General features: G+C 48.9%; 1 protein-coding gene across 2 annotated transcripts in view; it reads right to left on the bottom strand.

Moving 5' to 3' along the window:
• The window catches only part of LOC149351194 (uncharacterized), a 97,233-nt gene that overhangs the window by 62,997 nt on the left and 21,605 nt on the right, over positions 1 to 12,631 (bottom strand). The window contains exon 2 of one of the 2 annotated variants that reach the window (XM_089576982.1): positions 9,495 to 10,301. The exons of the other annotated variant lie outside the window; for it this stretch is intronic. Within the exon in view, the coding sequence (XP_089433108.1) occupies positions 9,684 to 10,301 (618 nt within the window). The 3' untranslated portion in view covers positions 9,495 to 9,683. Of the gene's footprint in view, positions 1 to 9,494; positions 10,302 to 12,631 lie in introns of those variants that run through there. 2 annotated transcript variants of the gene reach the window in all.

Below are 12,631 nucleotides of genomic sequence, written 5' to 3'. Positions count from 1 at the left end.
TTCACCGCTGGATAGCCGCGCGCGCATGCCGCAGCGCACCGCGGCCACCGGCAAGGCGGGGGCTAGCCCCCCTAATTTTCATGCGCAGTGCGTGCGCTTGGGTAAGTGCGCATAACCGGGTGAGGCCGCTTAACGGACCCCCTCCAGCAGCCCCTCCTCTCCTTTTGTGTTCGTGTCTCGGTACAGCGGCGATATCTGCGCCGAGCAAGAGCGCCACGGCAACGACGCTCGTGGGCTTCGCGTTGACTCGCTCGGCCGCCCCTCATTTGCACCCCGCGTGCGTGTGAACGCCGTTTACAAAACTGCGTTAGCGAACAGGCTGTTCTCGCTGGCCCGAGCAGTCAGCGGCTGCGTTTTGAATAGACAATCTCGTTCGCCTATTCGCGCGTTTCATTCCAAATGCATGAACGAAATGTTGACGGAAACGCTGCGCCTGAAAACCATGCGCGCTGGCGAATTATCTCTTTCCGCGCTGCTATAGATTCCGTACAGAGCACAGCGACTCCGTCGGCGTTTTCAGATTTATCGGATGATATATCAATAGCCCGTAGCGTGCGCTGGTACACCCGTCCTTCTTTTTATTTTGCTGGCAAAATAGAAGACGACACTGGTGGATGAGAATTTACGCGGGATGGAAGTGTATGTTAAATGGAAGGGCATTCGGGGGTGGCAGCAGCAGGAGCAAGAACTGAATTTGTTGAGATCAGTAACTGTGTGATGTGGATCTCAGTTAGATCTCAGTCAGATTGTCCTCAAGCTTAATACGATAAAGGGACGGAAATAGCAGCATCAGTTAAAAACGCAGTAGTGCATCTTTGGTTTGGTTTTGTGGGGTTTAACGTCCCAAAGCGACTAAGGCTATGAGAGACGCCGTAGTGAAGGGCTCCGGAAATTTCGACCACCTGGGGTTCTTTAACGTGCACTGACATCGCACAGCACACGGGCCTCTAGAATTTCTCCTCCAAAGAAATTCTAGCCGCCGCGGCCGGGATCGAACCCGCGTCTTTTGGGTCAGCAGCCGAGCACCATAGCCACTGAGCCACCGCGGGGGCTCATAGTGCATCTTTCCATTTAATCGCGTGTATGCGTTCGCGTATCCGTTTCGTGAATAATGAAAGTCTCTCGGAAAGATGCGAAAGGCCATAACTGCTGATTTTTAAAAATTTTCTTTAATTTATTCTGAACGGCAAGATTTGAAGGTTCACGTTAGAATAAAAAGAATGAAGACGACGATATGTAAAAGATCCGCGCTTCTTGTCATAGAAACTACACTTGCGTAGAGTACCTCAGAATTTTTTTTTATACAGTGACTGAGCCTGATATTGAAGTCGCTGCTGCTATACTGCTAAGCCAATGCCGCCGCAAGCAACGAGTTTATTACGTTGAGTTCCTTTCAATTTTAAGCCCACGATGGCAGGATTTGACGACGCAGGCTCCTTACCCAAGCCATGCGCCCAGGGCAGGTCACGGCGTGTACCCATTTGAACAAACCGATATGTACCCGGTCGCCAGCGGGATTTCAACCCATTACCTCCCGAACCGTAGGCGGGTGCTCAACCTCGAGGCCACGTTTTTTTCTTTTTGTTGCGAAAACAACAATACGCGAGTCGCCGAGCCATTTCGCGGAGCTGAAGAAAGGCCATACTGCGCATGCGCAAGGAGCAGTGACGTCACACGGCGCACAGCTGGCGCGCCGCCACTGCGCGGGTAACTCAGAGGTGCCGCCGCCGCGCTTGCCAGTTGCGCATGCGCAGTAGCGGCGCATAGCTAGCGTGCCGGGGCCGCCGCTGCTGCCGCGCGCTCTCCATCGCCTCTCCCTCCTCATTGCTTTCGCAATCCTCCATGTTTAACCAGAGCTAAACCACTTTTATTACTATTGTTCGAGGCCACTGTTGAGGTCGAGTTTACTTACAAACTGCACTGCATGTATATAGCTTTGTGGACGCGAGAAGTGGGATGTGTGTTACACGGCACAAGCCTAGTGTGCGATACGCTCAACCAAAAGCGTGGGTTTCAAAACGCTCGTTACTCAGCCAACATGCAGCCAGAGACAGTGGGAGGCTGCCCACAATCCGCTCCCCTGTAGAGACTGCTTGCTATGCCCGCATTCCTTTATATATCATATCATATATCATATCATCAGCCTGACTACACCCACTGCAGGGCAAAGGCCTCTCTCATGTCTCTCCAATTAACCCTGTCTTTTGTCAGTTGCCGCCACTGTATCCCCGCAAACTTCTTAATCTCATCCACCCACCTAAATTTCTGCCGTCCCCTGCTACGTTTGCTTTCTCTTGGAATCCACTCCGTTACCCTTAAGGACCAGCGGTTATCTTGCCTTCGCATTACATGCCCTGCCCAAGCCCATTTCTTCCTCTTGATTTCAACTAAGATGTCATTAACCCGCGTTTGTTTCCTCACCCACTCCGCCCTCTTCCGATCTCTTAGCGTTACACCTATCATTTTCCTTTCCATAGCTCTCTGCGTTGTTCTTAACTTAAGCTGAACCCTCTTTGTTAGCCTCCACGTTTCTGCCCCATAGGTGAGTACCGGTAGGATGCAGCTGTTGTATACTTTTCTCTTCAGGGATATTGGTAAGCTACCATTCATGATCTGAGAGAACCTGCCATATGCGCTCCACCCCATTCTTATTCTTCTAGTTATTTCCCTCTCATGATCCGGATCTGCGGTCACTACCTGCCCTAAGTAGACATATTCTCTAACTACTTCCAGCACCTCGCTACCAATTGCGAACTGCTGTTCCCTTGCTAGGTTGTTGAACATTACTTTGGTTTTCTGCATGTTAATTCTTAGCCCCACCGTTCTGCTCTGCCTGTCTAACTGATTGATCATGCTTTGCAGTTCTTGTCCTGAGTGGCTTACCAAGGCAATGTCATCAGCGAATCGCAAATTACTCATGTATTCTCCATTAACTCTTATCCCCAACCGTTCCCATTCCAGTCCCCGGAATACCTCCTGTAAGCAGGCAGTGAAGAGCATTGGCGAGATCGTGTCTCCCTGCCTGACACCTTTCTGTATTGGAATTTTATTGCTGACTTTATGGATAACTATAGTAGCTGTGCAATCGTTATAAATATCTTCGAATATTTTCACATAACACTCGTCCACACCCTGACTCCGCAATGCCTGCGTGGCAGCTGAGGTTTCCACTGAGTCAAATGCTTTCTCGTAATCAATGAAGGCTATATAGAGGGGTTGGTTATATTCTCCGCATTTCTCTATCACCTGATTGATAGTGTGAATGTGGTCTATTGTCGAGTATCCTTTACGAAAGCCTGCCTCATCATTTGGTTAACTAAAGTCCAAGGTTGTCCTGACTCTATTAGCGATTACCTTAGTAAATACATTGTAGGCAACGGACAATAAGGTCTGTAATTCTCAAGTCCTTGACGTCTCCTTTCTTATGAATTACGATAATGTTAGCGTTCTTCCAAGCTTCTGGTACTCTCGAGGTCACAAGGCATTGCGTATACAGGGTGGCTAGTTTTTGTAGCACAATGTCTCCTCCGTCCTTCAACAAATCTGCTGTTACCTGATCCTCACCAGCTGCATTCCCTCTTTGCATTGCTCCTAAGGCTTTCTTTACTTCTTTCTTCGTTACTGGCGGGATGTCCCATTGCTGTGCTCGACTGCCTCCCTCAGTAACTTGATGATTACATTCGCTACTGTATAGATTTGTGTAGAACTCTTCGGCTAATACAACTATCTAATCCATATTGCTGATGGCATTGCCCTCTTAGTTACGTTTTTATGTTTCGCATCACAGTTAGCGCCTCGTTCTTCGCAAAGCGTCTTCTTTCCGTGTTTTCTTTTTCGCGGATGAGAAATGATGCTTTAACTTGCTAACGCATTAAGTTGGGCGAGTTGGTAATGGCTTCCTAAATTCATGTTTTCTACCGAACTTGGAGACGTAGACACTACAGAGAACAAGACAGGACACCTGCTGGACTTCAACTCTTAACGCATTAGGTTGGGCATGTTGATAATGTTGAAATCTAGCGGGTGTTCTTTCTTGTTCTGTGTAGTGTCTGCGCCTACAAGTATGGTAGAAAATATTAATTTAGAATGCTTTAATTTACCGCATTAAGCGGCTCTTTTGACGCACAGTAGACTTCTCGAGCATTTATTTCCCTTACCTTGGGTGCTTCAGCGCGTGTTGCAGTTGGTAAGGCATTTGCAGTTTCAAGGTTCACTTCACTGAGAGGAAGAAAGCTCCACGACACAGCTTTTCAGGCCGCTGTTGTGTCGCGCTCCGCCGCATGGGTGTAACAGGGAAACCGAGCGGCAGAGGGCAAGGGGATTAGCTTTGACCGGCGCACGCCGTGTTTGCAGTTTGTCCTCACCGGTTCAGTGATCGGGTGCGGCTGAACAGAAGCACAAACGTCATGTGCGCCTTGGCACTAGATTACAGCAGCTGTCGGCACATATACGCGCGATAGCTGCGTTGAACTCGCTCGCATTCTGTCTGCGCCACCATTAGCTGCAGAGAAACCTTCTCCGCAGCAGTCCGAAGGGGCTGACGGTGCCAGCCGCGATTCCACTGCGCCCGCGCCAATGGGTCCCGAAAGCGGCGCGTGGGGGTTGGGCGAGGAGTGCCGCTTCGACTCGTCAAGGCGCAAATTCGCGTCCTGCCGAAGCGTGTCACCAGGAGCGTTCTCACGGGGCGCCAATGACGCGCCTGCGGAGCTGCTGACCTCTTTCCTACTCTTTTTTTGCTTCTCCCGCCGCGTGAAACCTTGCCTTGAAGGCCAACGGCCTTGAACACGCCTTCCTGGCAAACGCGCCCTCAGGCAGCACTCAACAGTGAGCCTGCGCTTTTGCCACTCCGAACGATTTGGAACCGACCGGCCACTCCGCGCCAGCTGCCGCGCTTACGTTGGCGGCCACAGATGAAAGCGAAGATTCTGCGGCAGTGCGATTGTAGGGTCCCTTAATTTAACCTAACAAGGCGCGACACACTGGCCCTTCTCCTTCTTCGTGGAAACTACGGCCATGAGAGTGTCGCCCGGGCAGTATAGACTTCATTGTGCAGTGCGACCCCACGTGCAGCATCATTAACGTACAACGCACCTCGACGCTTAGTTCGCAGAAAACACCACATGGATGTAGGTATTTATGTTCGCGAAAATCAGAAGCTGTGGCTTGCCTTGTGGCCAATAAGCGAAAAAAGTACAAATATTCCCGTTTATTTCGCTTACACATCCTTGTCCCCTCCATTTTATTTCAGCATCGCTTTCTGGCTCATTTTCAAGAAAATCAAGATACTCTCCGCACTAGCACGCGAAAAAGGTGTACGTAGAAGGTGTGGTCTAGAAAGAGATCTATCCCGACTCGACTTCTCAAAAGAGAGAGAAGAAAAAAAAGCTGCTGACGGAGGCGATATCGAGGCGTCGCGCTGAAAGGCTATCTGATTCCACGATTGCGGAAAAGAGGATGGTGGGACCAGCCAGCTTAACGCGGGAACAGCGCGTTTCATGTTCTCTAGCCTCCGTTACTTTCTAGTAGCTGCTGCCGAATGCATTGCCGGGCGTCGGGTACATGTCCCGCGTGGAATACTTGAGATAACTTCTCGGAACGAGGGAGTAGGTCGTGGCTGCTGGGCGGTCAGCCTTCCTCGTTTCCACTTATACCTTCAAGGCCGGGTATACCGGTCAGAACGGAGCTGTGCGTCCTGCAATTAGTGCAGCGCATAACGGCATCGATGCGTGTGTTCGAAAGATGAAAGGAAAAGGGAAGTCATTTCAAGCTCCTCCAGAACTAGTGAAAATGATCAACCCCCGTTTCTCTCCGAGCGCTGAATTGATCTTTGGGAAATTGTGCTCAGGCAAGCACGAAGACAGATGCAGCCCTACGCAGCTTTTCTACGCAGCTCTGCGCTGATTAGTAGAAAATGCGCACCCGTGTTCGCAAAAATTCTCACTTACAAGCGCATGCAGCGTGGTTGGCTACCACAGGAGCGACCCATGGTCTGTCCCGATTGAAAATCACATGGCAGTCTAGTCACGTGATAGCAAACGAGAAGGGCGCCAGCCAGTCATGAACCGGTGGTATGCAAGAAGAGTTTCATGGATGTCGTTTCTGAGTTACAAAAGCGCCGCGCAATTTTAAATCGAGAGCAAGGCTCCCGTTCACCGGTAAAGGCGGCGTCGGGTCGCTAAACAACGGATTGATCGAAAAGGTTTGACATAACAAGTGGAGCGGCGGAATTGAAAAGTGATTGAAACATTATATAAATTGCGATTAGAAGGTCTCAACATGTCTCAGACATCATTACGACGTGCAAGTATATAAAGTACGTGAATACTGCTGAATTGAAAATTGGGGCAATTAGCGGGAAATCGAGCCCCTGAACCTTGGACTGCTGCTCAGACACGCTGCCCAATGCCAGGAAGGCACGTTCGTACGGCTTGGTTGAAGCGGGGTTTTATATGTATGTCGTGTGGTCTTTCACATATTGTGGTAGCTTACGACTGTACGCTAATGAGTATGTGTGTGATTAGAGAGGCAGTAATTAAGGCAGTATTGATTAAGCGAGTCGTGAAGTGCGTGTAGGTGAGAGGTAAGTGTACGCGAACGACTGTATGCTTGTGCCAGGAGAGATTGGTGTGTCATGTGTTCTGGCAACATTAGTAAAGCACATGATCGGCTAATATGTAAATGCAATCAAGTGGACTTGCTGGCGGCAGCCAATAAAAGCTATCGCTTGAGTGTTCCCCAAATTTTTCGTGCTGCCAATACGCAAAGGAAGTTCGTGCACCAAGCTCTCGCGGGCTTTCAACGTCATGCCGCTTGTAGGTGCTAACGGTGTTAGTGCAACGTTTGAGTGATTGACGGCTTGTAAAAGTCACGATTTCACAAACTGCATGCCTGCAAATAATATTTCTTGTATTTTTTTTTTTTTTGTGAGTCTGGTGAGCATTCGTTCCCTCTAGTATAGCCACTGCGAAGATAGAATGTCAAACAGCACGAAATGAACAAGAGACGGAAGGGCAGACACAGTCCGCTAGCCAACGTTTCGCCAAGAGGACTTGTCTTCTTGAGGGTTCAGAGAAAGACACTTCTTCTCGTCGCAACGTTACCTAACGGACCGAGGCATTCCTCCCGCCCATTGTTCATGCCGTGCTTGCAGCAGTAATGACGCGCGAGACGGGAGTTCTCGTTTCGCTGTGCCGAGGGATGATCCTCCTCACTCTCCCAGCTCTTTGTGCAGTCACCACCGCAAAATGATTTCATCCGAACGACCCCAAGGCCGTTCTGAAGTTGCGCAGTGCCGCGCTTCTGTTTTGACCATGACATTTCACATTCTGCGAAACGTGAGCTAGTTTCTTTCGTAGTAAGCGTTGCTCAATTTGCGACGTGCGCTAACAAGTCTCCTGAACACTGAACACTGCATGTTCACTGGATGACCTCTTAAAGGGGCTCTGAAAGGGGCTATAATAAAGTTGCGGTATGCCTGGGTTGTTAAAGCACGCCGCTTCACGAATATTGGGCAGCGAGAATTTTTTTTAATGCACTTTATAGAAGCTGAGTTATCTGCAGTCAAAATTTGAATTTCAGCGTGTTCGCGTGACGAATGGAGAGGGAAACTCTCCACTCGTCACTTTTTGTACGCTGGAAGGTCAGTGCTCCCCCGCGGGCCCCACCTCCGGGAGCGGAGCTTCCTGACCCGCTGGAGCTACGCGGCTTATTGGTCGCGGCCACGGTAGCTGCCTGACGTCTGAAAAAACATAACCAATAGCCACCTCTCAACTTATATACGTAGACGCGAGCGACGGAGGAGGGTGCGAGCATGACAAAATCGCCAAGAAGGACTCGTCAAATTTAGCGCGTGATTCCGTGTCCTCTGCTACGTGTAGAAATGTATTACTTGGCTCAGGTTTTCATGGCAACATGATGCAGTGATTGAGAGAGTTGATGTGCTCTCCTCGGATGATGTTTCAGCGCTCCTTCAAAGGAAGCCTTAAAGGGATACAAACAAAGTTTTTAAGTGCCACTTTTTCTTGCCTTGAAAGAGGCCTACGGGACTAGTGATCATGAAAATAAGCTCAAAATACCAGTGCACGGCATTAATAACTCATTACAAACGGTTTTGTACCGGCAGTTTCAGTCTCGGTCGGTGCCAGCGCTAAAGTGCACATTGACCTCACAGTCGACCAACCAACCTGGACTACCGCATTCCTGATGTGACGTCAGCGTCGCCTGCAATTGGGGTAAGTGCAACAACAATTGGGGTAAGTGCACGCTGGCGTCACTCGACGCGGGTGGAAATTTCAAGTGGCTCCTCGGACAACGTTAAAAAACATTAAATCATGTTCCACTGAACGCCTGCGACTGAAACTTGCTGGAAGGCAGCTTATTACCCCCATGAAGCAAATCATGATCGTTTGTCCACGTTTCAAATTTTGTGTCTGTACCCCTTTAAGCATGGACAACCTCGAAGAGAACGCTCGTGCAAATCGTCAGCGCGGCCTGCTGGAAGTTCTTGCGTGCGTGGCTCGTATGAATACAGTAAGCGTAAAACACCCCTATCCTTTGAGATTGATTTTGTGGTCGCTGCTTGTTGCATCAAGTACACGATTGCCCGTACTGCCATTTCAGCAGCTTTCTCTTTTCTCTCAATATTCCCTTCGGGTAACCGGAAGTAGTTTTTTTTTTCTTTCTTTCTAAGGCGTTTTCCTGCATACCACAGCTGACATGGCTGCTGTTTGTCCTAGTAAAAACGAACGGGCAAACCGCCATAATCTCTGAATGCCTTTGCAGCCCGGTGCATTCGTAAACAAGGTCGCAATTTCTCGTCGCAAGCGAGCGAATAGTGAGCAAGTTGGCATACATTCGTATTCAGGCTTATGTCAGCAGTTATCCACCACCACTACTCGAGTACAAATGCACGCCCGCAAAGTAAAGGAAACAGCAGAAAAAAACGAGAGCGGAAAACCGCTGTCGCGTTGTTAAAACCTGTGAGGTGTCTGATTTGCACCGATTACTTATGGTCAAACGCTCAGCTCACATCGTCGAAGAATTGAAATTTAGGCAGAAATATAATCCCGCGACTTAGAAAATTTGCAGTTGCATTTTGCACTTTCCGTAAAACCCACGAGACAGCATAGTCGAAACTTGACATACTCGACATGAGTAATGTACCACGCGACAACTTGCCAAAGACAGCTGACTTGTGATCATGCATGTCGCTCTAGATACAGCATTAGAAGAGTGACAGCATCGTTTCGTACAAGAGACGTATTTTCTCATTGAAATACATTAGAAATGCCAACGAAAACTCTGAAATAAAACATTTTGACATTTTGTTCGTATTGCAGGCAGTGGTTGGTTTCTTCTACCCTCCATAACTATACAGGTAACGGGGAGAACTGGCTCTCTTTAACAGAGACAGAAGAACAAAAAGCCTACTTCCGTAACGAAGGGGTAGGATTCTTTCAGGCTGATCGCCTCCGATTACGTAGCTATCAGACAAATTAGGTCCACCTCGAGAAGTTTATTCATACAGGGGGCGCCTTTAGCGTAATCCGGCAAGTGATGGTGACCACTGGCATCGTAGCACACACTTCGTTCAACATTGCCTCATGTCTCGCGCCGAGTGGGCCTGCCAGAGCAGTGCGCGGACCCAGGCTCGAAGTGAAGAGCGTAGCGGGTGATTGGACCCATCATAATCCCCCCATCGCACCGTACATCATCCCCCACGGTCTGTAGGGCTTCCAACTGTAACCAAAGCCATACGGCCCGTAGCCGAATCCATAGTACGGGAAAGTTGTGTAGGAGATGGTCTTCAAGTACGTGAACCGCGGCGGCTTGGCTCTCGCCGAGCGGCTGACAGAGCCGCTGCCCGCAGCTGTGGCGAACTGAGGCACGTGGAGGGGCCTTCTCCTTGCAGGAGCAGCCGGTGGCCTGCGGTGCCTCGTGGGTCGAGGTTCGAATCCCAGGCTCGGCTTGGCCTGCATTCGCAGCTTCGTAACCACCAGGTCTGTCCAGTCAGCGGTCTCCCCAGAGTGCGGCGGACTGCCGATGTAGCTGACGCCGAAGTCACCTGCCCCGGTTCTCTCCATGGCGCCTCCCCGAGGGGCTGCGCGGCGTCGGCTCGTGCCCACGACCTCCGGAGGACTGCTCTCCGCCAGGTGCAGGACGCCCGTGGCAGTGTAGCTGCTGCTGCCCACGTTCCTCGCAGCCAAACCCGCCGTCCGGACCCCGCCTGGCGCGTCGGGGACGTACCGGCTGGCCGCCAAAGCCATGGTGTGCAGAGCTGCGAGCCACGCAGCGGCGGAAAACTGCGTAGGTAACACAAGACCCCCGTTTCACCTGATCACTGCCTGACCGCTCGAGCAGTGCGCGATAATGACGCAGACGTGCACACGTCTGAGCGCACCTAATTCGTGCAGTGCACGCACATTCCTTGGTATCTCTTCGAGTTTGTCTCAACTGCCGGTTTCGATCTCAGCTTCGGTTACTTAAACTGCAACAGGAACCTGCCGTCGCCTCTCGTACAGATCTTGTTTAAAACAGAAACCAGCTCAATAAAAGAGCCACCTGGCGCTGTTCTGAACGGTCTGAGAAAGTGGCGGATTTAAGCGGGGGGCTCCTTCCCTTTCAGCGAGAACTTTTCTATGCGAAAGCCAGGAAAAATCCTATTTTTTCGAAGAACGCCCAAGAAATGCATTGCTTTCGGTATTGCTTTCCAGACGCTATTGCTCTTATTACTTATATATTATTCACAGACCTTAGAATTGTGTCTTAATTTGAAGCCTACTTAATGTTTTCATTGTTCCATTTTCCAGATGCATTAAACTTAGAGCGAGCCTGCAGCATTGAGCTGAAGAGGGCATGCTTGCATGTCAGAGCATGCATTGGCTGTCTTTTTATATTCCCGCAAATTGCACACATTTATAGGACGCGGGCCCCGCCTTGACGGTGGCCTCTGGACATTTTTGGCAATGTTTGCGTGATCGCTGCTGCTCTCCCGCTAGAGCTAGAAAAACAAGTTCCAACTCAATGGAAAGAGCAATGCATTTACGTTTCATTGGTATGCGCGTTGTCAGCACGAATAGTCGTCGGTACGAGTGGAGTAGGCAAAATACGGCGTGCACAAAACGGTAATTTTGTTCGACTTGTCTGCCTCTCCGAAGTTTTTTTATTTTTTTATCTATTGCGCCGAAAAACAGAACTCCTTCTTCGTGATTTAGAAGAGATCCTAATCTCGGGATCGGATCTTGGGAGCGGTTTTTGTCTCCAGTGCCTAGTTATTTGAACAGAAGTTCTGAAAAGACCAAAAAATTAAAAAGAAAGAGTCATATTAGATGCCCTATAGCTTCTTGTCTAGATGACAAAACGGAATAATAAAGGATAAATTTGTAGACTGTGCACACTTTGTTAAGTCGACAAAATGTTTCTGAGCTGCATTGGACAATCCTTCAGCTTTCGTTCGACGTTGGTATTAGCAACGCACATCCTTGAAAAGAAAATACTTTGCTCTTCCCACTGATACAAAGCTTCTTTTTCTAGCGCAAGCGGGAGAGCCACTGCAATCACGCAAACATTGCAAAAACAACAAGTTTTGTTCAGGAAAGTAAAAACAGCGCTAAATTCTACACAAACAACACAGAAAGACGGACAGGACGGGCGCTGACTCCAACTGTCCTGTCCGTCTTTCTGTGTTGTTTGTGTAGAATTTAGCGCTGTTTTTACTTTCCTGAACACAATGTCACACCAACTAGCCCAGCAAAAGGTACTGTTAAACAACAAGTTTTCGCCGCCTTAACGACAAAAGGCTAGCGGTACAGTTGTTTGCGGAGAGTGAAATACTACATACATAAGCAATACGGTGACCTCGTCTCATAAAAGAAATATGAACGCATTCCAACGAACGAGAGCCGAGAAATCATGGCATAACATTCGGGGACCGTCCCTGAGACAAAAATTTTTGGAACACCGCTGGTTGTGGGGATATTTATGGGATGTGTTCGGGAAAATAGAGCACTTCTTGCGGAGGCGTCCCAGTGGGACAGTTATTGGGACATTTTGAGAAGGTATTACACTTGTTGGGCATACAGGTTGTTTCGCATAAGACTGTTAACAGGTTTTAAAAATATGATTTTTTAAGTTAGAAGAGCGCACTCCGGCATAGCCAAGTTATGCTTTCTTGGACAAAAAATTTAAATATTGGAATATTGTAAGATACTGTTATGAAAATATTGAAGGCAATGGTCCATTCTTCCGATACGTAGCAAAATCTTTCTTTTAATGTTTTTCCATCTAGCATCAGAGAGTTAAGACTGCCGTAGAAAATCAATGAGGAACGTTTTTGGAAGCAGAAAAAGCATTAATAGCCAAAAAATGCAAGCCTGCCGAGGGGAGATCTGTGTATATCCTCGTCAGACCCGAGCAAAAGTTCGGCAAGTCAGCGTCAATCTAAACACGTATCTGAAGCCTCGGCGGTCCATGGAATGTGTACACATAATCTGACAGCCGTAGGTTCCACAGTTCTTCCTTTATGAGCTTTCTCCATGTTCTCTGCTACGGGCTTCTGGGACTACATGAACCTGCAACAACGTTTTATGGCGTCTATTTAGTTAAATACATGCACGACAATGTGAGTATTTAA

Source organism: Amblyomma mixtum, chromosome 3 (assembly GCF_055824585.1).
Source record: "Amblyomma mixtum isolate Tamu chromosome 3, ASM5582458v1, whole genome shotgun sequence".
Lineage (NCBI taxonomy): Eukaryota > Metazoa > Arthropoda > Arachnida > Ixodida > Ixodidae > Amblyomma > Amblyomma mixtum.
Note: the sequence above shows the minus strand (reverse complement) of the source record. Positions and strands in the feature narration are given on the sequence as shown.